This window comes from Mirounga angustirostris, unplaced genomic scaffold (assembly GCF_029215605.1).
Source record: "Mirounga angustirostris isolate CCGP_5_RB_7025 unplaced genomic scaffold, mMirAng1.0.hap1 SCAF_5, whole genome shotgun sequence".
NCBI lineage: Eukaryota > Metazoa > Chordata > Mammalia > Carnivora > Phocidae > Mirounga > Mirounga angustirostris.
In genome coordinates this window covers 75,049,696-75,075,566 of record NW_026991713.1, presented here as the reverse complement: position 1 = coordinate 75,075,566, position 25,871 = coordinate 75,049,696, and the positions used below count along the sequence as shown (strand labels likewise).

At 37.5% G+C, this 25,871-nt stretch overlaps 1 protein-coding gene across 17 annotated transcripts in view; it reads left to right on the top strand.

Moving 5' to 3' along the window:
• The window catches only part of BICD1 (BICD cargo adaptor 1), a 220,266-nt gene that overhangs the window by 42,161 nt on the left and 152,234 nt on the right, over window positions 1–25,871 (top strand). For 2 of the 17 annotated variants that reach the window (XR_010411558.1, XM_064591419.1), the window contains exon 2: window positions 8,213–8,370. The exons of the other annotated variants lie outside the window; for them this stretch is intronic. Coding sequence is in view for 1 of the 2 variants with exons in the window: in XM_064591419.1 (XP_064447489.1) it covers window positions 8,308–8,370 (63 nt within the window). In the remaining variant the exon portion in view is untranslated. The remainder of the gene's footprint in view (window positions 1–8,212; window positions 8,371–25,871) is intronic. 17 annotated transcript variants of the gene reach the window in all.

Sequence of the window (25,871 nt, the reverse complement as noted above, 5' to 3'; positions counted from 1 at the left end):
ATGCATTGTGGATAAGCCTCCTGCTTATCCTGTATCCAGTTAAAATGATCTCATTTCAGGTTTTCCTCTAATTCAAGTATTTTACCCCATATTGTTTCTCCAATTAGGCAGAAAGATGAGCATCTGTGAAATTAACCTTTTTTTTTAACTCTGAAATGTGATTTTTAAAAACAAGCTGTGGTTTTCTTAAAATCCAGTATCTTGAATGACATTTATTATTTTTTTTCAGGTAACATATTTTAAAATTTCTTTAAAATTTCTTTAATCCACAGCGCAGACAGGGCCCAAAACGCAAATGTGGACTTTGTCCACAGATGTATCCTATCAGCCACTAACACTCTGATTGCATTATTTCAAAGGCCCAGCAATCATTTACACTCTTTATTACCCAGGGGCATTTCAAACTGTTACTGAAATGCATCCATCCCTAGAGTAACCATCTGTGAATGTTGACACCACAAGGTAGAACCATGAGAACTAAATCTAATTGACATGCAAGAAGGAGAATTTCAGTTGTCCAGCTATGGACATTAAAATTCAGCAATGAGCTAAATTTTTTACATAGTATCTAGTTCAAGAACTCATTGTAATGAGATTCTCAAGTAGAAATAGAGTCCTCTTCTCCATTCAGATAAGAACATCTCAAAGTAAAAGTATCATCTTTAATACGTGTTTGTTATAAAAGATTCAAACTCTACAAGGAAAGGAAGCTCTTATGAAGGGAAGGAGATTGCTGTTGTTGCTGTAGGACACTGCAGTAGCAGTACATTTCCTTCATACGTTTGCTTGCCCTCCAGAATCAAAAAAACAAAAAAAGAAAGGAAAATGCCTTATTTTAATATTTCCGCTATATTAAACTATTGGAAGCCACATTTGTTAAGATATTAAGATATATTCACTTATATTAAATTGGTTTTATAACAATGGCTTAAAATCTTTGGAAATTTTCTCTCCCTTTATTATGAAATGTAATTGTGAAAGGGTCACTTAAATTGGCTGTCTGGCTGGATGTACCAAGCCCTCATAGTGATACCAGTTCACTTGGAATTCTCTAGAAATCCTACAGGCCAACTCATCCCTCAGAAAAGAGGTTCTGTGGTGATTTATACGTCTGTGAGGACAAATAACACCTTTAAAATGCAGTGAGGTCTTGAAATAGCCGGGCTGTTGCCGTCCATTGAGAGATCACTGTTCTCCCGAGGTCTCTCCCCTAACGGCTGCAGGGAGAGTAGCAGCACCTGTCAGTCTGTGACAGGAGTGTATTAGCAGACATTTGTAAAGAGGCAACAGTAGACTCAGGCCTTTCTGCAATAAAATTGCACTTCAAAATGATTACTCCTCCAGGGTCTTTGTATGCGGTCTTGCAGCAGGCGGACAGCTCTCTCTGAAGGGCAGGACAAGCATGTCTCTGTGTGTGAAGTGCTGGCACTTGTCTTGTCTTTGCCAGGGAGGACACAATGGCATCTTCTCTTCTTCCCCGCACAGCTCAACCCTGGCTCCTGGGATGAATTAATAAAGGGATATTGCCAAGGGCAGCCTTAGCCAGGGCTCAGGTTCCCAGCTATCGTATTGCTGAAATCTAAGGATAGGCTTCAAGTAACTGAAGGAAAGCACAGCGGGATTTGATTGGCTCAAGATGAGGCACTCTGAGAGAGGTCTGTTAACAGCATTTGGGGAGTTATTTGGCCCTGGAAACCTAGCTCGTGTCCCCTAAAATTGCAGTATTTTTTGATGTTCTGGGCTCCAGATACTTACCATTCTTTTCTAAAGAGCTCTTCCCTGCCTGTCAGTTTACATGATTACGTTTTGAAAATAATGTCCTGAGGACATCCCTAAGCTGCCTTGGTATTATTTACCACCAGCAGGGCATGTGTGTATTTCAGAACACACCTGTTTAGATCACCCAGGAGATCTGCTTGTGACACAATCCTAGAAGCAGTCAAGACTGCTTTTTATATTCTCAATAAGTTATTTGAAAATTATTTGTATTCAGGAAAAATTCTATTTGGATTCTTCTCTCCAAAGAGGTCAAGTTCTGCAAAATTGTTATAAATACGTATGTATGTATAAATATATGTATACACACGTTTGTGTATGAGACTTGTTTAGTGTTACATAGTGTGTAATATGTGTTTTGTAATGTGTGTGTAAAGTGCTGTGTTTATTAATGTGTGTATGATTATGGCTCTATTATCTTAAGATTTGACAGTGTTGATACTACACCATGTGACCTAAGAATAAATCAGGAAATCCTTAAATTCTGACTCTCAAAACAATTTCTCAAACATGATGGTACCATTTTATACTGAGTAAATGCTGGTTATTATAAAAACAATAATTTTGGCATTTATAAATTAAGTAATATTTTTATAGTCAAGCTAATTCTCTGATTTGCAGTCTTCTCATTTGTAAAAGGTGTTTTTGTGTTTTTAAAATGTATAAAACATGGTGTGCCCAATGTGGGGCTTGAACTCATGACCTCAAGATCAAGAGTCGATATGCTACTGACTGAGCCAGCCAGGTGCCCCATGTAAAATGTGTATGTTAATAGTAGCACCTATCTTGAAGGATTTTATGTATTTGTCTATCTATACATATTTGTCTTTTATACATTTATACATCATTACCTCCCAAACCAAAAATATGTAATAGAAATGTGTATACACACATACCCCCTCTACATGAATATGAATATACAGAATGAGTTAGTATGTATCAGTGGCTGTTAACTGACAGTAATTTTGCCCTCTCTCCTCCCCCCCCCACCCCGGGGGACATTTGGTGATGTCTGGAGACATTTTTGGTTGTCACAATTAGGAGTTGCTACCTGTAGAGAGACCTGGATGCTGCTAAATGTCCTACAATGCACAAGAGAACCCCCCAAAACGAAGAATTATCTGATCCAAATGTCAGTAGTGCTGAGGTTGATTATCCCTGGATTAGCATAAATTAAATTTTATTGACCTGGTTACATTCATGTGTGTGTGATAGATGTATGCATGTATGTATATGTGTGTGTATATATATGTATCTATACATATACTATGTATGCATCTATACATATACATATGTACATACATGTTACATATAATATATATACACACTAGATATAAGGAGAGAGAGGGAGAGATGGAAACAGAGAGACAGAGACAGACACATAAACATACACTAAATGAGTTAGTAAATATAAAACACTTTAAACTGTTGCCTAGAATGTAATTGCTGGTATGTATATGTACATTATAATTATTTTTCTAAACCAAAGGTATGGTTTTCACAGGCTTAAAACCCAGTAAAGTTGGATGTCAATTAGCACGTTTTAAAAAAAATGTTAGATATTGATTCAGGTAATTAAATTCTTTAGAAATGACTCTTGTCTATTATAATTATTTTGACTCTAGAGTCTTATTTTCAGAGATAAGGACTTGATCCCAGCCTCTGTGTGTCGATTTGAGTTTCACTTTTTATGCATATACCTTTTGATAGTACTCTTTATGTACAGATGCAGACATTAATGAAGGACCCAGGCCCACTCTGATGATGCTGAGGAGTTTACCTTCTCTAGAAGAGATGAAATGTTTTTAGGACAGACCTCTTTGCTTCAGAGCAAATGCAGGTGTGTTGTTACTCTTTTTGGATAGTTTGTATTAACAGATTTTTCAGGCTCACCCCTAAACATTTTGGGGGGCCAGGACAAGAGGACAAATGTAAGCCCACACATTCTGTCTACATATTAAAAGTGGTAAATCAAGGGTGCTCTCCATGTTTTTCTGCTTCTTCTGGAACAACCCAGATTCCTGAGTGCTCAAGGCTGCTTATTGGGTGGTGCCAGGAGCCATCTGATCCCAAATCTCCTTGCCACGTTTCTTTATTCTCTCAGCATGACTGTTCATTTCCTAGGTGTTTTCTCAATCTTCTTCCCCACGCCTTCCACCCCCCTCTTTATTGCCCATAGCTTAGTCAATTTCACCTTAGAAATTTACTTTTTCACCTATCACATTAAAAAAAAATTCCCCCCCGTATTCACTGTGGTGTCATGATTAAGAATGTGGGTTCTGGGGGCGCCTGGGTGGCTCAGTCGGTTAAGCGTCTGCCTTCGGCTCGGGTCATGATCCCGGGATCCTGGGATCGAGTCCCACATCAGGCTCCCTGCTTGGCAGGGAGTCTGCTTCTGCCTCTGCCACTCCCCCTGCTTGTGTTCCCTCTCTCGCTGTGTCTCTCTCTGTCAAATAAATAAATAAAAACTTGAAAAAAAAAAAAAAAGAATGTGGGTTCTGGAGCCCAAATGTCTGGGCCAAATCCTCCATCTGCCCTGGACTGGTTTTGTGATCTTGGGCAAGTTACCTCCCTGTGTGTCAGTCTCTTCATCTGCAAAATGGGGATAATAATAATACTTTAAAGGGTTGTTTTGAAGACAAATGAGAACGTACATATAGAGTAGGTAATAAGTGCTTGATAAATGTTACTATTTTTTACTGAAGGGAAAGTAAACATAATAATTCTTGCCTTTACCTAAAATTTTTGTCTGACCAGAAGCTCCCTTTGGGATTTTGATATTTGATTTCTGGTGTTATGAAGGTGTGATATTTTAGCAGCATTATGGATTAAAGTAAGTTTTGGTGAGTAGAAAGGGCACTTTGCCCCATTTAATAATATTTGAGGAAATATTTTCAGAGTACAAGCCTATAGATTAACATTGGGAACTTGGCTGATTTGTATATTGGGACTGTACTTATTCATTGAATTGACAATTGACTGATCCCTTGTTATCTGGGCTCACTAGGGTGGCCTCTCTTATATCTGCACCTTCACAAACTGAAAAGAAGCTAAGGCCTTTAGCCAAATAAAACATGTCCCACAGTTTATTTAATTTTAGTTTGGCCATTAATTATTGGGCACTTTTCTATGTGCTAAGGGTTGGGGCAATAATATTGTTAAATGGTTAAGGTGTGGGCTTTGGAATTAGACAGCCTGGGTTTAGATCCTGGCTCTAGCTGTATGACCTTTGGCACATTCCTTAACTTCTCCATGGCTCAGTTTCCAGAAGTAAAAGGAAAATAAAAATGATAGCTACCTGGTTGTAAGGTTGTAAGAACAAAACGAGTTAACGTATGGGAAGAACACCTCTGACCCATTGTAAACACTCAACAAGTATTAGCTATTCATCTTTTAAATTCTGTAGGTGGCAGACGTGGTCCCTGTTGTCGTATGGTAGAGAAGTTCACGCCGTGGATTTGTGAACAGCCCTCCACAACTCTCGTGATGGTTTTGCTTCTGTATCTGTGTGACTTTCACACTTGCACAGAGCTCTGTCACAGTCTCTACGACATCCCGCAGCGTCATGTTTGTATTCCCTGCTCTCCATCCCCACTGGTTCATGCGCTCTTCGAATGCAGGAATGCGTGCGGTCTTTGGTATTCTTTTCAAAGGGCCTGCACAATGCCTGCCACTCTTGATTAAAAATGCTTAAGAAATGTTTGTTGAATGAGTGAATGAAAGAATGGTACCAATAATTTGTGTGTAATTTGTACCCCCATCAAACGAGTTTGGTTTACCAGTTTTCTAGCAACTAGACGAGCTGGTAAGATGTGTGTTTTTGGAGAGGCCAGGTGGGGAGAGGAGGGGAGACAGAAGTTGCTGGTCAGGCATACTGACAGCAAAAAGCGACTACCAGTAGATTAGCAGGGAGGGGAGAGAGAAAAACTATGAAAAGTGTGGTGGTCCACGGCTATTTCATGATGCAGAATGCTACACAGCTCAGTAGCCCTCTCCAGCATTCCTGACACGTCGAGCTGCGGTAACCAAAGTGCCACCTGTGTCCTCCCTGTCCTCTTAGCTTCGGCCATCACTATCCTTCTGTTAGTGCAGCACCAGCCACTTGGTCCCAAAAGCCAGTCCTGGCAAGGACTGTTCAGGGAGAATCAGTTCACCACCAGGAGGTGGGACTCTGGAATTGTCTTGCTGCCAAAGACCCACTCTTCGATGTGTGTCTGTTGTTACTGGACATGTGTGTCCCCAAATCAAAGTCACCATACTAACCATTCCCTTGACAGGACTCTGGCTTGAACCCTGCCTGTTTACCTGGTGCTTTGACATTCTTCCCAGCTTGTCTTGCCATTCCTGTTCCCACAGAGGAAATAGGGCAATTAGTTTCCACCTGTCGTTTGCGGTTCTCTTTCAGGTTCTCTTTCACACAATTGCCCACTTTGAACACAGACCTTTCCTTGGATAGAATGGGTTGGACCCAACAGGCTGAGGTTTGAATCCACCTTTCCTAGTTGTGAACTCTCTGAGCCTCTGATTTTTCACCCACAAAATGGGGATGATAATGCCCAGTTGTTACAAGTTTAGAAAACATGTACATATGACATCCAACACATACTTAACATGTGGTTTAGTCTGGCATATACTTTGTAGTCAACAAATGGTAGGTATTATCCCTCCCACTGCCATGTCCCAATCACTGGCTTAGCTCACTCTTCTGGAACCAAGCCTACCTTTACCAGGCAGCTCTGGCTAATCCCCTAGAGGTGGACCCCACAGCAGGGAGAATCTCTTCCAGCATACCTTACAGAGCCTCTTTTGACAAGAGGTTTATAAATACCCTTTGTAATTAAGAAAAGATTTTATTGTTAAAAAACTAAACTGATGCAAGCTAACCTTTAAAATCTATTGTATACTTTAGAAATATTTCCATAAATATGGTTAAAATGAATGAAACCACTCTTATTGAAGTTATATTCATTTATCTGAAAATAGAAGGGCCTCACTTTAAAAAAAAATTGAGCCTTACCACAGATTTTGGAAAATCAGGGAGTATGAGTTTTTCAGTATCAAATCTGGGTAATAAGAACTAGCTAACTCAAATTACTTTTAATCTTTATAGTCGAGGATGAAAATCTAAATCATCTTGAAATTCAGTGGTGACAATTAAAACTGCTTTTGTGTTTCATATTCCTGCATTCATGCAACAGTTTAGGGTTTATTATGTATATAGTGGGTAATAGATAATGAGTTGGGTAGACATTCCTGTTTGTTAATGGTAAAACATTTTTGTATAATTAAATGTCTGGTATCTCTTGCACACACACATACATATATACATATACGTATTGATTCCCTTTTTCTCCTTATGTAATTAAAAGTTAAAAACAAGTGAAAGTTGTTTCAGTTGTGCTTAAGCTCTATCTAAATCTGCTTTATTTGCAGTAAGACTGATACAACTTTATAAAAATCTAACATTATTTTTTTAAAAAACCATTTTTATGGCATAGGTTTACCCTATGACTCTATGAGCAATATCTTTATCTTTTGTCTGGGAGTCTTAATGATATAGTAATAGTCAATGATACAGTAATTGCTCATAATCTGTTCAGATCCAGAAAGAAAAATGATTTGAATGTCATTATGTCTTCAGACGTACCTAAATCCAATCTTTTACATGTCGTGCTGAATCCCCCATATGGTAAAAGATCTGAGCCTGAAGACACCCGCTGCCAAATCATTACGCATCATAATGCTGAGTAGTGATCCTTCCAAGCTGAAAGATGGCATGCTGTATAACAAATGAAAGGGAGCTGACACTAGAAAGAACATTAGTGGAATCAATATTATTCAACTGAGACATACACTCCATTAACAGTATGTCAATATGACCAATTATTTTCTACAGCACTGACATCATGATTGTATTTTTTTTTCACTTTGTCTTTAGCAGAGAACAGTTTTGCTTACCGTAATTGTTGGATTGTAGCCATTTGCCAGAAGAAGGTCTTCTTGAACGTTTTGCATTGTAATCATTACTGGTTCAATTTGTCTTTATTTGGTATCTGAACTCCTGATTGTAACTTACCCTAGTTTGAAGGTTGAGAACAATAAACTGGACTAAACATTCAGTAAGTCAATATGAATTATAGAAATTTATGATGGTATTCACTACCTGGGAATAGGATAAAATGAAAGCAGGCAGAACTTTGAGTAATTAGAGTTTGTAAACAAATATTTATTTGTAATTATTATTTTTGTTAATTTCTGCTTTCCCAAATAGGCTGTAAGCTCCCTAACTGTAGGAATGTGTATATTTTGCTTGTCATTGTGTTCCCACCTCCTAGAACAGTATAGTGTCTGGCAAAAGAAGCCTCCTGGTGAATATTTTTTTAATGCATTTCTAATGTTTCATGGATTTCTGTTTATTTTTTTTGACATTGGGAAGACATCAGCTTCAAAGTTATACCTCCAACTACCGTAGTAAGGAAACCTCCATGATCAGGAAACTGCACATACTGTTGCTGGTTCCAGAACCAAGCCATGCCTGTTACACTATGCACCAGCAAATGGATGCACCTCATCATATCCTTCAACACCCATGAGGTGAGAGAATAATCTTTGGTAGCACTGTCACAGAGAAGGAAGATACCTCCATGACCATGCTTGATGGCAGAAACAGCTGTGACCTCAGCCTCACTTCCCCCTTCTAAGTCACACTCAAAAACCTAGCCACAAAGAAATCTAGAAAATCCAATTTTTAATATTCTAGTCTCTACTGGAAAGAAGGTTCATTAGAAAGAAGCTGGAATGGATGTTAAGCACAATCTACTGTATCTATTCTATCTCCTTAAAAGTCTATATTCTATTAGCAATCTTGGGAAGAATGTAAATGTAGGTGAGGATTTTTCAGTGCCAAAAAATAATTGACAGGTAGAGGGTAGTGGATAAGGGTATGGGCTCCAGAGTCATGCTATCTGAAGTCAAATCCTCATTCCACGATCTGTGCTCCAATTTCCAGATCTGTAAATCAGCATAATCTTGCTTCAAGGTATGAGTTTGAGGAATACATGAGATGAAAAATGTGATATGCTTAGCGCAGTACCTGACTAATGGTAATTAACCCATAAATGTCACCTATTATAATTCTAACCCTCATTCATCAAATTTTTGTTTTCTAATAGGAAATGGAGATTCTTTGATTAGTAAGTAAAATTTCAATTTTCCATTATAGTAGGGTTGTCATGTAAGAGTAACAAATCTCATTGTTTAATTCTTCCTGTTTCCTTTTCATTCATTCATGCAGCGAGTGAGGGTTTATTAATACACAAAATCCTGAGGTGGATTGTATTCTAGCTTATTGGATTGATATAAATTCTTTTCTTTTTTAAAGATTTATTTATTTTTTTGAGAGGGAGAGCATGGGGGAGGGGCAGAGGGAGAGAGAAACTTTTGCAGACTCCACTCTGAGCACAGAGCCCGAAGCAGGGCTTGATCCCAGGACCTAGAAATCACAACCTGAGCCGAAACCAAGAGTCAGATGCTCAACTGACTGTGCCATCCAGGCACCCCTGATAAAAATTCTTAATACATGGTTATTGTATTTGGCCATGATATGGAGAATTTGGCAATAAGGAAGTACATAGAGAATAACATTAAATTACCTATATTAATACTATACAGAGATAGCCTTTGGTGACAAAGTAGTATTTTCCTCCAGCTTTTAATTTTAATTCCTTGTAATATTTTATTATGTGGAATGTAAAAATTGCTATTTCCAACAATGGAAATATATCTTTTTTTTTTATTAAAGGTTTTATTAAGTAATCTCTATACTGAATGTGGGACTCAAACTTACAACCCCGAGATCAAGAGCTGCATGCTCTACCAACTGAGCCAGCCAGGCGCCCCGGAAATACATCTTTTGAACACGGATTTTAGTGCTCATCAAATACTCCATTGTGCCCCTTATATTTCTTAGCTTCCCTTTTAGTTGAGTTAGGATCCTCACACAGGTTTAGACATTGATCTGCGAAGAGAATTCCCTAGTGGCACTTCTAGGTCAAGGCAGTTAAGAGCCAGTGTGTTTCCTTTATCCCTTTCTTCCTCTGCTGAAATGAACGTGGAGGTGGTGTATTCCAGATGGCATACCTGAGGACAGCTGTCCAATCTACTTTGGACTTTACCTGAGTGAAAAATAAACATTTGTTGAGTTAAACCATTGAAATTTACAGATTTGTCTATTGTAGCAGCTTCTGATAATTATCCTAATAACTTATAGAATTTATCTCGTTTGCCAGTGGTATTGATGTACTATTATACTTTTTTCCCCTCAGTTTTAATGGGCCAGGCTATTATGCACCAATTTTCATCAGTGCACTTGACAATTGGTTCTTCCTACCATGTAAACTGAAGATAAATCAGAATATGTGGTTCAAAAGTGAAAGACTAAAGAAAGTTTACTACCATGTAATCTGTTTTTGTCCCCTTTCTCTCTTTTATTGACACTGAACTGGTCAGTGTTTTAGACTCCCAAAATTTTTGTTGCATGGAAGAAAGTAAAATGGATTGAGATAGTTCCTATTGTTAAATGAAACTTTATGGTATTTGTTATAGGAGACAATTAAGGTAATTAGTGAAATACAAATATAATCTATTTTCTGTCTCAGCTCCTTAGTTATGAGGTCAAAGGAGGAACATTGCAGCCTGGGTTCAGAAATCCCTTTCAATAGCATATTGATAGTTAAAGAGAAAATTGGCTCTTCAAGGGCGTGAAAGGACAAAAGTGAATCCATTAACACTATAGAAAACAATCTGACTACTGTGGAAAAAAAAATCAAGAGGTAAAATGGATTTTAGAAGGCCATAGAAGCTAACTGTCGGTATTTAGGCCCCTCATCAAAATGATTTTTAATGAGGTCCCTCATAGCTGTGCATCCTAACAGTGTAGGTGGAATGACAAGTCTAGGATCATAGGGGCATAATTAGCTAACACTACCCTGCCTTTGCTGAACTACAGGGACATCTCCCCTGTCCAGAGAGGACCATGGCAAGTTAGACAAAGCGTTTGGTGAGGGCTTGAATTTCACATCAGAGCTCAGACGAACTGCAATAAAGATGAATTGGGCTCATAAGTATAAAATAGAATATTATGAGAAGAAAGATTAGAATTACTGGAAGAAATATTTGAAAAGGGACTCCAGGATTGATGGTTCAGATTCATATAAAAGTATTTGAGGAGATGTTCTGTCAAAATTCATTTGTCAAGAGGATTTGGCAATTAGCCTCAAGGTGAACACCATGAAACAATGCAGAATACCTAGAAACTGCAAAGAAGTACCTACCTGTGAGCCATTCAAGAATTCTAAAGGGGCTCTTTATAAAGGAAATCTGTAGATCATCTTTATTGAATTGCTTCTATGAAAAAGGTCTTAGTTAATGGGCTATATATTATGAGTTTCCAAAGATTGTTACAGAGCTTATTAAACTACAGTAGTTCTCAACTGGGGGCAAGTTTGCCCTCACCTCTCCCTCCACAATGTCTGGAGGCATTTTTGGTTGTCACGACTAGGGGAACACTACTGGCATCTAGTGGGTAGAGGGCAGGGATGCTGCTAAACATCCCAATATCCCAATTGCACAGGACAGTCCCCACAGCAAAGAATCATTCAGCCAACAATGTCATTATTGCTCAGATTGAGAAACCTTGAGTTAATAAACCAGGAAACTTGTATTTAAATGAAAAAAGGAGGGGCGCCTGGGGTGGCTCAGTCAGTTAAGCATCTGCCTTCAGCTCAGGTCATGATCTCACGGTCTTGGGATCAAGGCCCGCATCGGCTCCCCTGCTCAGTGGGGAGCCTGCTTCTCCCTCTGCCTCTGCTGCTCCCCCTGCTTGTGCTCTCTCTCACTCTGTCAAATAAATAAATAAAATCTTAAAAAAAATCTCTTCACCTTTAAAAAGAATAAATGAAAAAAGGGATAAGCCTCTAGCCAAAGCAGTGCCTGAGGAGGGATTATAGATGGGGTGCCTGCCTCACTGAGATCATAGGATTAGCAATCCCTCTAGTACTAGGTTGGAACTTAGGCTGAGGGCAAGTTTCTAGACCTCTCTAAGCCTCAGTTACCAAAAAAGTAGGAATAATAATAATAGTACTTGCCTTGTAGGTTTTTGTAAAAATTAAACAGGAAACATAAGTGCTTGGCACAGTGCCTGACAATCTTTAAATGCCCAGTAAATGGTAGCTAGTATTGGCACAGAAATAAAATTGAATAGATGTACACCACAGTGTCTGTATTGGTTATCACTGGGCCATGAGTTTTAAGTTAGATTGTATTTTAAAATTTTCTACCATAACATGCTTATTTTTATGAGAATATAGTAAGCTTGTTTTAAATCAGTTTAAAAGGAAGCTTCAGATTCCATATCATAAATTTTAAATACTCTCCTCTTTCCAGAGTCAAGTCTAGGTTAAGTAGATCACAAAATAGATATTTTCAGCTACTACCTAAATCATGAGTGTGTATAAAGCTTTGTTATTGGAATGAAATAAAATAGTTGTCAGTATTCTGGGATAGCAAAAGCAGTGATGTGTTTATGACAGACAGGAGAATGGATTACAGGATTTGGTTTTGTTCAAGTTATTCACATATATTCATGTTTTGCCTAGACTTTAAAATTATTTCTCTTTCTAAGGGCACATAGTAATTACAGGGAAGTAGCTGAGAGTCATTCTTATTTGACATGGATTTTCCTAATGACAGGTCATATGTGATGAGAGAAACCCAGAAAGAGTCTTGTAGAGTGGTAAAGAACACAGACCCGGCAGCCTGGCTTCCTTGCATCAAATTCCAGCCCTATCACTCATTAGTTTTTCAATCTTGGGGAAGTAACTTAACTTCCTTGTGACTTAGTTTCCTCACCTTTAAAAAGGAAATAATAATGTTTTTATTATATGATGGTTTGAGAAGATGGTATATATTTCTATTTCTACTTATTGATTGTTGGATATGGTTCTATCCATATCTATCTAAAAAATTTCTATTTTTTTTAACCTACTGCAAACACACAACACTAACTTTGATAAAACAAAGGTAATTTTGATAGACATTCTTCAGCACATAAATAATAGGTATCAGACTGCGCTGAATTAATTAGTTCACTTACATTGGATTGCATTCTCTGGCTTCTTCATGCTGTCAGCTACATTGGAAGATCATATTATTTAGAACTAGATACTAATGCATGGCTGAGATTTCCAAGTTGTAGTTCTTGGTCAAACACCTTCCTTACCTTTCTGTCTTTCTCAAGGAGGGCCTCTCATGATTAGAGATAAAATCTGAGAATGTACACTTTTGTGTTCTTGGTGAGAGAGTGAAGGATTCAAGGTCCCTTTCTCCTGGTGCAGTTTCTTGTTCCTTGTTTTCTACTTACGTGGTAAGACTTGGCCTCTGCGAAGCTTCTGCTTTGAAGGAGCCCAGTGTAGGACTGAGGAGTGAGGCCAGGTGAGGGTCCAGGGGCAAGGAATGGAAGCCAGCAGCTCAGGGGTGGTTCTCTCCTGGACCTTGAGAAAAAAGGATGGGAGGTGTGGGGGGAGCAGTCTTTGAGACTGGTGAGGGGAACAGTTACTAGCATTTGACAGGAGCCAGAAAGTTGTAACAAAAGTTGATCACTGGTAACATTTGTGCTGAAAGATTTTTAGGCTCAGACTGCCTCAGCAATGCTCAGCAGTGTAGAAACTTTGGATGTGGACCAAGCACTAGGTCAGGTCCTGAGTAGATCCAAAATGGATATCTGAGAAGAATCCTGATTATGTGTCTATCTCTTGTGAGGAGATGGAACAGTGTTGCACCTACCTGTGAATCCTGGTCAGAAGCTTTCATTTCCATAATAGAAGTGGGCTTTATGATGAGGTCTTCTAAAGTTAAGGATCTAGGCTCAATCCACATTGCATCATTTTTCAGACAAACTGAGGACCGGAGAGGTTAATATCTTGTCCATCAAATATAAGATTTAAAATATAATCACCCAGATTTATTCTTAAAATAGTTACATGATGAGACATTTCACTTTGAGACTGAGATCAAGATCAAGATTTCTGTTCTGCAAAACTGAGGGCCCTCCCTGAAGGTGCCTCTCTACAGCAAGAATATATATTCCTGCCCTGCTGAAGTCCAACATGGCTACTTGAATTGTTTGGGCCTGTGAAGCAGGAGCAGAAGCAACATGCCACTTTCAAGTGGAAGCCTTGGGAGTGCTTGCATGGTGTGTCCTGTTCACTCTTCCCTTTGCTAGCGTGACTGGCAATGTTCCAGGTCAGGCAGGTCTGTTAGCGTGGTCTCAGTCACAACCGCCCTTGGATGGGGATGTGGTGGGGACTAGAAAGTTTGTTGTTTTAAAAACATAATCACATGAGGAAGTGTGATATACGACTTTCCTATGAAGAGCAAGATTTCGATGCTTCCTTTCCTTTATAACTTAAGCTCTGCACACATAACATTCAATAATTCTTTCTTTCTTTCTTTCTTCCTTTCTTTCTTCCTTCCTTCCTTCCTTCCTTCCTTCCTTCCTTCCTTCCTTCCTTCCTTCCTTCCTTCCTTCCTTCCTTCCTTCCTTTCTTTCTTTCTTTCTTTCTTTCTTTCTTTCTTTCTTTCTTTCTTTCTTTCTTTCACAGAGAGAGACACAGCGAGAGAGGGAACACAAGCAGGGGAGTGGGAGAGGGAGAAGCAGGCTTCCCGCTGAGCAGGGAGCCCAATGCAAGGCTCAATCCCAGGGTCCTGGGATCATGACCTGACCTGAAGGCAGATGCTTAACCGACTGAGCCACCCAGGCGCCCCAATAATTGTTTCTTCTTTTGTGGTACCTGAGCCAGGGCACCCTCTGTTCTCACTCATCAGGAGTAAACAGGAAGGCTTATGTCCCAGCGCTGTTATGGTGGAGCTAGCAACATGAGTGCTTCTCTTTGTTGTTTTTGTTGTTTGCACATTTATATTTTTAAGATTATAGTACTAAGACTGCTGGAATTGAGCACTAGGCTTTATGATGGATTTTTTTCCTTCCCTTCTCGCTTCTTGGCATCAATTTTTTCCTTCCATTCTCCTGTCCTTCCTTTCATATATATTTCTACTTTGGACTGAGCACGAACGCATTCATTACTGGCTGCTTTTATCTACCTTTACGTAGTAAGTCTAGAATGAACAGTTACCCAAAGAAGAAGGAGTAAGTGGCTAGAGAAGCAGACTGATTATAGTTAGCGAGGGCCACCAAGTAGCGGGCGTCTTTGTGAGATGGAATGATTAGTTTGCTTTTACACTAGGTACTGGTTCTATAGAGATGAAAAGAGAAGGATTTTTCACTCAAAAACCTTAGAGTCTGGAAGGGAAATAGATATGCCAGCAAACTACTTTGTCTCCTTACCCCTGAACTTAAACTTGCTTGAATCTCTGTCTGTCACATTTCAATGTGGAGACAAAAGCCCTTCCTATAAGGAAGGCAGTAAGAGATCCAGAGTCCAGAGCTTTTCTCTCGCCAGGCTTAGAGTAGATCTGGCTGATTTCACCTTCTTCTCACTCACCTACCTACTTTTGGTCCTACACACAACTTCAGATCTTTTAAAGGTGTGCAGAACTCCCAAGACTTAGGCTCTCTTACCTCATTCCTGTGTAGGGAGGTCCAAAGTGACTAAACCTCCAGGGCTTTTATAGATTGGTTGGTGTTACAGAAGATTTTGACATGGGTAGGTCATGTCATTCATTCCTGCCTGTGCTTACTATGTGCCAGAATTGGGGATCCACTGCTAAATAAGACAGACAGGGTCTTTGCCCTCAAAGTGCTTATGTTCTATACATTAATACTGTGAATTTCTTTCTGTACCATGCCCTAGCAAGTCATCCTCTCTTCTACTTCTCATCTTTAATTATGCATTGTTCAGTTGTTAAACCAACATTACCAGGTACGGTAATACCAGGATTCTTTTGTAAATGGAATTTTATTTATTTATTTATTTTTAAATATTTTAAAAAATATTTAATGTATTTATTATATATTATTTATAAAAATATTTCAGGTATTTTAATAACATAAAATGCCTGAGTTTACCATTGCCTCTGCTCTCAACTGGCTGGCCGGGGGTCCTGCTTCATTCAGGTAGAGCTTTAATTGACTACCATGAACTACATTACTCCTAGATACTAACTTCTGCTCAGGTTCCTTAAAGCTATGTCCCACTTACCTGACTGGCTGTCTCAGTACTACTGCTGAGTAGCTGACGTAAGCGTGGTGTCAACTTTTCTCTTGGTCATCTATGAGAACTTTAGCTAACATGATCATTTTTATAAAAATTCTCTTTAGAAACAGATGGGAGGGAAGGAAGATAAGAAGGAAAGAAAGGAAGGAAGGAGGGAAGGAAGGAAAAAAATAACTAGAGTCATGCTTACCTAGTTTCAACTTGTGAATTTTGCTTCTTTTCTTACCAATGCAGTAGCCCAACGTTAGGTCAAACACCCTAATACAGTAATCCCCAAATCCAAACCTCTATAGAAATTATTAGTCGCTTTATTTTTTTTCTTTGAAAAATTACTTAGTTTATATATAGTTGCCAAATGTATTTGATCAAACAGTTCTCCAAGAAACTTGCACATATTTGGAATTCAGTAAATATTGGTTGGATAAATGAATGTGAACTCTGTAGGAATCACTTATTCCACAAATGGTCCCTTACCAGAATTTCCAGAAACAACTTTTGTATTAAATAAAAAAAAAAAACAAAAGACCAATTCTGCTTCTTCCCACAGAGTTTTGCAATAGCCTTTAGAAAATAATCTTGAACATATTTCAGTCTTGTTTGTGGTGAAAATAAAAAGGCATCATCACATTTTTCTTTTGGGTATTGTTTTCCTCCATAATTCATAGGCATTCTTTGTCTATTATGATTATAACTTTAAAGCCTTAATCCACTGGAATTATTTTCTTCCAGTTGGATAGCCAATTGTGTCAGCATAATTATACTATTCTGCCCTATGAAATGAATTGCTATCACTGTCTATAGACTGATCTTTCCCCATATATCCTGTTCTGCTCCACTGATCTATCTTCTATAGTTAGGCCAGTATAATGTTTGAAAGCATTGTTGTTAACAGAAATTTAAAAACAGTAGAGACTCTTCTTCACTATTCTTATTTTTCATAATATTCTTGATTCTTTCCAGATTTTTATTTTTCAAATATGTGATTACAAATCATTTAGCTCCAAAACCTCATTAGGAGCCTAACTGAAATTGCATTATATCTTCTGATTCACAAGCATGGAATGTATTTGCACTTATTTGTCTTGTTTTATTTTTTTTTTTTGATACGGTTTTCTTTGTGTAAGATTTGTACCATTCCAACAATATTTTATAGTTTTTTTGTAAATGGAATTTTATTTATTTATTTTTAAAGATTTTATTTATTTGAGAGAGAGAGCACAAGCTGGGGGGGAGGGGAGAGGGAGAAGCAAACTCCCTGCTGAGCAGAGAGCCCCAGACAGGGCTCAGTGCCAGGATGGGGCTCAATTCCAGGGTGGCTAGGTGATGACCTGAACCGAAGGCAGACACTTAACTGACTGAGCCACCCAGGCACCCCTGTAAATGGAATATTAAAATTTTCTCTTTCTACCTGATTATTATTAGTATAGAGAAAAGTGACTGATTTTTATTAGCCCTTTATTTATTTGATTTATTATTTGCAAACATTTATTAGTTGACCTTTTTTGGGGTCTGTTTCCTGTTTTGAATATAAGAACAAGATAGATCAAGTTTACCTTGCTTACTATTTTATTCCCATTCCAGCAGGGAATGAATGAACGAATGAACTTCTTTTAAAAAGAGTTGGAGAAGAGATTGAACAACCTGCTCGACTTTTCTTTTCCTTTTTTTTTTTATAAATGTGTTTCTAACACATATGGAACATCCTTGGATTCCTTAACATCCTTGGATTCCTGCTGCCAATAAACTGGGAAGATTCTTCAATTTTTTCCTTAACTTTTTAAAAACAACTTTATTAAAGTATCTATTTTGTGTAACATAAAAATCACTCATTTCAAGTGCACAGTGAAATGATTTTTAGCAAATTTACTTAGTGGTACAATTGTCACTATAAATCAGATTTAGAACATTTTGATCCCCCCAATAAGATCCCTCATGCCCATTTTTTTTTTTTTTTAGATTTTTATTTATTTATTTATTTGACAGAGAGAGAGACACAGCAAGAGAGGGAACACAAGCAGGGGGAGTGGGAGAGGGAGAAGCAGGCTTCCCGCCGAGCAGGGAGCCCGATGCGGGCTCGATCCCAGGACCCTGAGATCATGACCTGAGCCGAAGGCAGACGCTTAACGACTGAGCCACCCAGGTGCCCCAAGATCCCTCATGCCCATTTATAATTAATCTCTGTTCCCACCTCCACCCCCAGCCCCAGACAACCACTAATCTATTTTTAGTTTCAATGGATTTGCTTATTCTAGACATTTCACATAAATGGGATCACATAATATGTGACCTTTCGTGACTAGGATATTTCACTTCACATAATGTTGCTGGGGTTCATTCATATTGTAGCATGTATCAATATTTCATTCCATTACTGCTAAATAATATTCTATTGTATGTTATACCTCTTTTTGTCTATCCATTCATTAGTTGTTAGACATTTAAATTGTTTCCGCTTTTTGGTTATTGTAAATAATGCTGTGAACTTCAGATGCAAGTCTTTGTGTGGATAGATGTTTTCATTTCTCTTGGTAGGTATCTAGGAGTGGAATTGCTGGTTCATTTTACTGTTTTTGAGAAAATGCCAAACTATTTCCCAAAGTGACTGTACAGCGGCAAATGTATATTATATTCCTAGCAGCAACGTATAAAGTTTCTGATTTCTTCTTTCTTAACTCTTTCCTCCCAACTGATGTATGATTGAGATATGATTTACATTGAGGTACAATTTATATATGATAAAATTCTCAGACCCTTTTTTTTTTTTAAGATTTATTTATTTGAGAGAGAGAGAGCCTGAGTTGGGGCTCAGTCTTACAACCCTGAGATCATGACCTGAGCCGAAATCAAGAGTCAGATGCTTAACCAACTGGGCCATCCAGGCGCACCTAAAATTCTCAGATCTTAAGTGTACAATTCAATGAGTTTTGACAAATGTATACATGTGTGTATACAACTACTCTGTCAATCAAGATATGGGACATTGCCATCACTCTAGAAAGTCCCTTTACCTCTTGTCCCTCAGTGGTAATTACTGTTTTGATTTTGATCTTTGTGGATTAGTATTGCCTATTCATAGAAACCAACTCATACAGATGTGCTCATTTGTGTTGACTTTTTTCACTTAATATAAGGTTTTTGAGTTTCATCAGTGTTGCTGTGTTCATTCTCAGTAGTTCCTTTTTATTTCTGAGAATATTTCAGTATATGAATGCACATTTTATTTATCCATTTACCTGTTAATGGACATTTTGAGTCATTTTTAGTTTATAGTTATTAGGAACAAAGTTACAATTGAACATTCTTGTACAAATGTTTTTGTGGACGTGCTTTCATTTTTCTTGTATAAATACCCAAGAGTGTAATTGCTAGGTCATAAGGTAGTTATATGTTAACTACTGATTTATATCTGATATTGTCACCTTATGAAATTTCTATAAGAATTACAGTTTTAAAAATATCATGTCTTTGATTTTTAAAATAATTGTATAATTTGCTGATATGGATAATGTTATCTTTTATGATATTTTACTGATTATTTAATTTTCTTGTATAGAACTTCTAAAACACATTTAATAATGATGGTGATATTTGGCATTCTTGTTTTGTTGCTGACTTGAATAGATATGGTTTTGATACCTCACCATTTGGTATGGTGTTTGCTTTTGGTAAACAGTCTTTATCATACTTAAATTGTTTTACATTTTCCCTATTTTAGTTAGTTGCTGAATTTTACCTAATACATTGTGGGAATCTCTTAATATCTTCCTTTAGTTCTCTTCGTTTTTTTGTTGAGATAATAAATTATTTATAGATTTCCTGAAAATGAACTAACTTATCATTCCTGAAATAAATCTTACAAAAGACAGAAGATAGAAATAGGATTTTATAGAAGAGGAAATACAAATGACCAACAAACATAAAAAGAGGCTCAACCTTAGTTTTAATGAGGAAAATGTATATTAAGGTAACATTGATATACTGCTGTTTATCCACAAGATTAGCAAAGAGGGTGACAGTACTCAGTACTGGTGAATTTTAAGAAAAGAACACACTCATATTTATTAGAAGGAATGTGAATTACTATAGCCTTTTGGGAAGACTATCTGGCAAATCTTTAAAAACTAATAATGCATACAATTATTAGGTCATATATCTATGATCTAATAGTCATAGTCTTGCCTTATGTTGGAATAGCCTTATAATATTTTTCCTTAATTTCATGCCTTATAGGAATTGGATTTTATATTGTGAATGAGTGAGACAGTCTTCTTGTTTTAAAGATTTTATTTTTAAGTAATCTCTACGCTCAACATGGGGCTCGAACTTACAACTCCAAGATCAAGAGTCACATGCTTAATTGACTGAGCCAGCCGGGTGCCCCAAATGAGACAGTCCTATAATCAGAACATTGAGTTCTTGAATAATAAATGTTACCCTTGATTAGCATGTAAATTTGAAATAACATTATAATTATCAGGTCATTATATTAATGGTATGTAAACACCAGAATTTTGTATGGCAACAGAGAAAGGAGTATGAATGGCATAAATATTAAAGAGTGCCATCCTTTAAGAAATTTATAATAAAAGGGGTGTCTGGCTGGCTCAGTTGGCTAAGTGTCTGCCTTTGGCTCAGGTAGTGATCCTGGGGTCCTGGGATCGAGCTCCACATTAGGCTGTCCACTCAGCAGGAAGCCTGCTTCTCCCTCTGCTTGTGGTCTCGCTCGCTGTCAAATAAATAAATAAAACTTAAAAAGAAAAGAAATTTATAATAAAAAACATATGCTCCTCTAAAATGGACAAATCCAAGAGTTGATATTTGCTTTATAAAAGCAATCACTAATGCTTAAATTATAACTTTAAAGTGTAAAGCTTACTACATATACATAAAAAGGTTTCTTGTATTGAATGCCTGTGGCTTCTGGCAATAATGCCTTATAATAGAGAAGAAAAGAAAGTGCCCTGTTTTTCAGAGTTTAACTAGAATAATTTAAAGATAGCATGTGTTCTTTATTTTCCATTATTCTCTTTTTAAAAAACAGAGTTTTTTCTTAAGATGTGCATTTTCCCCCAGCATATTAGCTTTCTATTTATTTAGACTTAATTTAAGTATTCAGTAATAGTAGCATAATGTTTGGATTCAGACTCAAGCTAAATCTTATCCTCCTCAATATTAATACAAAGTCAGTTTTATATTATTTTGTATAATGGCAAGAACTAGAAAAATCTGAAGACCATTAGTAGGCAAATGGTTGGATAAAATCCATATCATGCATTCATGCCTTAGAATTTAATTTTATTTTTTTAAAGATTTCATTTCTTTATTTGAGAGAGAAAGAGAGAGAGGGAGAAGGTGAGCATGAATCGGGGGAGAGGCAGAGGGACAAGTAGAATCCCTGCCAAGTGGGCAGCTGGATCACAGGGCTCTATCCTAGGACACTGAGCCAATGTCAGATGCTAACTGACTGAGCCACCCAGCTTCCCCTGCCTTGGAATTTATATGAGTAACAAAAAGAATGAGTTAGATCTTTATCTGTTGATCTTGGTTTGTTTTTTGTCTTTTGTTTTTAGTGAAATAAGCAAGTTGCTGAGAAATGTAGGTAGTATAATACAAATTTTATGAGATATATCTATTTGTTTACACAACATGTATATATTTGTTTACACTCTTATAGGCAAGGGAAGAGATTCAAAAGATGCCCACTGGGATACTAACCCCGATTTCCTGGCTGAGGATTGATGTCTAAGGAGAAATGGAAGGAGTTGAGTTAAAAAAAAAAAAAAAGAAACAAGGATAAAAACATTATTTTGAAAAGAGAATTATTTTAAAAGAGTATAAATATGTAAGATAATATTGCAAAAACTTTATAATGATAAAATTTAGAAACAGTACAAATGATTAACTTAATGAATTTTTTTGCAGCTGTTAAAAATGGTGATATACATATGTTTAGAATGTGTATTAAATGACAATTCAGATTGTCTACTTTGTGCTAATATGATTGTGTGATGATGGGTGTTTGTTTTTTGTTTTTTTTTGTTGTTTATTTTTTTAACCTAATAGGGAAAAAGAACTGAAGTTATTTCTGGAAGTATGAATTACTTATAGTACGTGTAGTCTGTATTACCTAAATTATACTCTTCTTGGTATAGCTTCCTGGTATTACATGAGATTTAGTCTTATCTTTAATTAGATAGTAGTCTGATTGAAGGTAGGAATCACTTTTTAAGATTCTATGTGTCACTCTCAGCACTCAGAATAATTCTGATTCATAATTTCAAGGAATCACCGTTGAACATAGCCCATATACAAGAATAGACAGCATTAAAGAGGTCAAAGCGTGAGCTTCTAAAAACAGCAGGCTATGGTGAAAGTATTCTTCACTCAGCTGCAGTGCTGGTGCTTGCCTGTTGCACCTAACCAGCTTGATCACAATGCTTGCTGGGATTTAAGCTGAAGTTTCTAGGAAAAGGACAGAGAGGTGAGCTAGGGCAGGACTGGTGTTAAAGGAGACTGATCTATTTGCTAGGTCAGCAAATTAGTCCCTGATGTTTGGGAATTTAGAATTTGATTTGACTAGAATTTGATTAATGTTGCTTTGATTCAAGCTGGAGACTCTACTCCAGGATATTCCATCTGGTGGATGGGCCGTAGAAGCAAGAATCTCATGGTAATGTTAAAAAGTCAGGCAGGTGGCCACTTGTTGATTCTACGAAGTCTCTAACTGTCCAGAAGCGTGGCAACCGACTGTGTAGCTCAGTCTGCTCTCCCCGGTGCTGATGTAGGGAATTCCTCTGTCACTGCTGCTGGCCATCGTGGCCATCCTGGCCCACTGCAGACTAGGCACCTGGGGGTCGCTCTCTGCAGCACCTTCCAGCTGATGTAATGAGTAACGAGTGAGGCTTTTGTATTACACTTTCCTTTAAGGGCTTCACACTTCATTTTAGGGAACATAGCTGTTCCTTAGTTACACAGTTCTCTACTTTTAACAGAGCAGCCACTTTTTTCCACTTATGGTAGGGATAGGTTTTGGAGTATGTAAACTATTAACCAAAAAGAACAAGTTATACCTCATAGTTCTCTAAAGGCCACTGAAATGTAAATAAATCAGGTTATTCCACATAGTCGAGGGACCTGGCTTTGCATTGTTCTGTGTAATCTGTTGGTGCCTCTGTAGAAACAATAGGCCGCACCTCAAGTGATGAAGCATTCTGTGGAGAAAGCCATTTACACCAGATTCCGGATGCCATTCCCACCAGAAACAATGCCAAGAACATACTTATATTTTAAATAAATGAGAAAATCAATATCTAGATGAAGTATATATTACAAAGTAGAAATTTTTTATTATTGGTATATTTATCAATCCTATTTTAGCTAAAGTCGAACCTGACAGAAAAATATCAATCCCTTCTTAAAATAGATAAAACACATTTTGAGGTAAATTGTTTTTCTTTCTGTTGTACTAGCCAGTGCTTAAAATTTAATGATATGACAGTGTAGGGGAGGAAAAAATTTTCCTCAACCATGTTAGGGTCCCTGGCTGAGTCTGAGAATTAAACTGACAGAAAGACAGATTAACAGGAGAGAAGTATACAAATATATTTAATATTAATTTTATGTGATGTGGAAGCCTTCATAAGGAAATGAAACCCTGAAGAAGCTGTTAAACCTGAGTATTTTTATGCTAAGTTTGATGAAGAGTGGGCATTTGTGGAGAAATTTGATAGGTCAGAGAGTATGAGATTAGTGAAGTAAACTAGAGGAGACGTAGCAAGGCCTGTTTGTTCGGATTCTTCTTCTCAGTGTCCCCTTGTCTTTGGAGATAAGGATGCTCCTTTCCTCCCTTATAGGGAAGGCACCTCTCATATAAAGATTTTATGACCTGTTTTAGGGTGGAAGATGGGGGGGAGGAGGGAAGGTCTTTCCACTTCTGCCATTTTTTCAAACTCCATCAGCTTAAAATTTTCAACATGCCAAGTTGGCATATCTTGAAGTAGCATATCTTGAACCCTACCAGTAAGTTAAGTAGGAAAGGAATCTAAATTTCTACTTGTTTGACTCCCAGTATGCTAATTTTACTAAAACTATGAAAATAAGCAAGATATTTTCATAGCTATAATACTGATTTTTTTTAAATTTATGTGAAAATTGTGTATTAGGCTGAAGTAATTCATAGCTTTGTAGTGGGAATAAAGTGGACTCAACGTGGAGGATTTCCCCTTGTACGAGGCAAAGAAGGAAAGCAGCAAAACCCTATTTAACCACTGAGCCCGAGCTAATTTCTTTCTCCTTATGAAGCTGCATAGCCAAGGAAGTCTGCACATAGACTTCATTGCTCCTGAGCTCTTGGGTCCATTAATTAGCTTTAATGCTCTGCTTAAAGAACCCTGAGGATTTCTCCCTAGACCTTGCAGTCACCCACTGAGACATGTTATCTGGGTCTGCTTTTCCTTCTTCCTCATGGATGGATATCTTTCTATCTTCCTGAAGAGTGTCTACTTCACTTAGCCTTTCATCTAGAGGTACCTGGTGCTTTTAGCACCAGGTACATATTTTACTTATAGGATTCTGGAGTTAGGCCTTTCTCTTGATGTTTTCTGTGGTTACACATTTTCTTTATCCGATTTCCAAATATACTTTTTCTCGTGTCCTTTATTCTCTTCTGCAAAAGTTTTTCTAGGCTAGTTTGCCCTAGCTCTACTGGAAGTACATGGTACACTTGGGGAATCTAAAATAAGGGCAACAGCTCAGAGATACTGTGGGTTTGGTCCCAGACCACCACAATAAAGTGAATATTGCAATAAATCGAGTTAAATCAATTTTTTGGTTTCCCAGCGCATATAAAATTTATGTCTGTACTAAACTGTAGTCTATTAAGCATGCAATAACATTATATCTAAAAAATGTACATACCTTGGTTTTAAAATATTGCTAGAAAATGCTAACCAGCATCTGATCTTTCAGTGAGTCATAATCTTTTTGCTGGTAGAGGGTCTTGCCTCCATGTTGATGGCTGCTGACTGATCAGGGTGGTGGTTGCTGAAGGTTGGGGTGGCTATGGTAATTTTTAAAAGTAAGACAATGACGACAGTAAAGTTTGCTGTATCAATTGACTCTTCCTTTCACAAACAATTTCTCTGTAGCATATGATGCTGTTTGATAGCATTTTATTTATAGTACAACTTTTTTCACAATTGGAGTCAATCCTCTCAAACTCTGCTGCTGCTTTATCAACTAAGTTAATGTAATATTCTAAATACTTTGTTGTCATTTCAACAATCTTCACAGCATCTTCACCAGCAGTAGATTCCATCTCAAGAAACCACATTCTTTGCTCATCCAGAAGAAGTAGCTCCTCATCCATTAAAATCTTATTATGAGATTGCTGCAATTTAGTCCCATATTCAGGCTCCACTTCTGATTCTAGCTCTCTGGCTATTTGGCTGCTCTAATTCTAGCTTGCTGGCAATTTCCACCATATCTGCAGTTACTTCCTCCCCTGAAGTCTTGAACACCTGAGAGTCATCCATGTGAGTTGGAATCAACTTCTTCCAAACTCTTGTTCATGTCAATCTTTGACCTTCCCATGAATCAAAAATGATGTTAATGGATCTAGAATGGTGAATCCTTTCCAGACGGTTTTAAATTTACTTTGCCCAAATCCATCAGAAGAATTAATATCTATGGCAACTGTGGCCTTACGAAATGTATTTCTGAAATAGGACTTGAAAGTTAAAATTACTCCTTTTTTCATGGGCTACAGAATGGGTGTTATGTTAGCAGATTTGAAAACAACATTAATCTTGTACATCTCCATCAGATCTCTTGGGTGACCAGTGCACTGTAAATAAGCAGTAATGT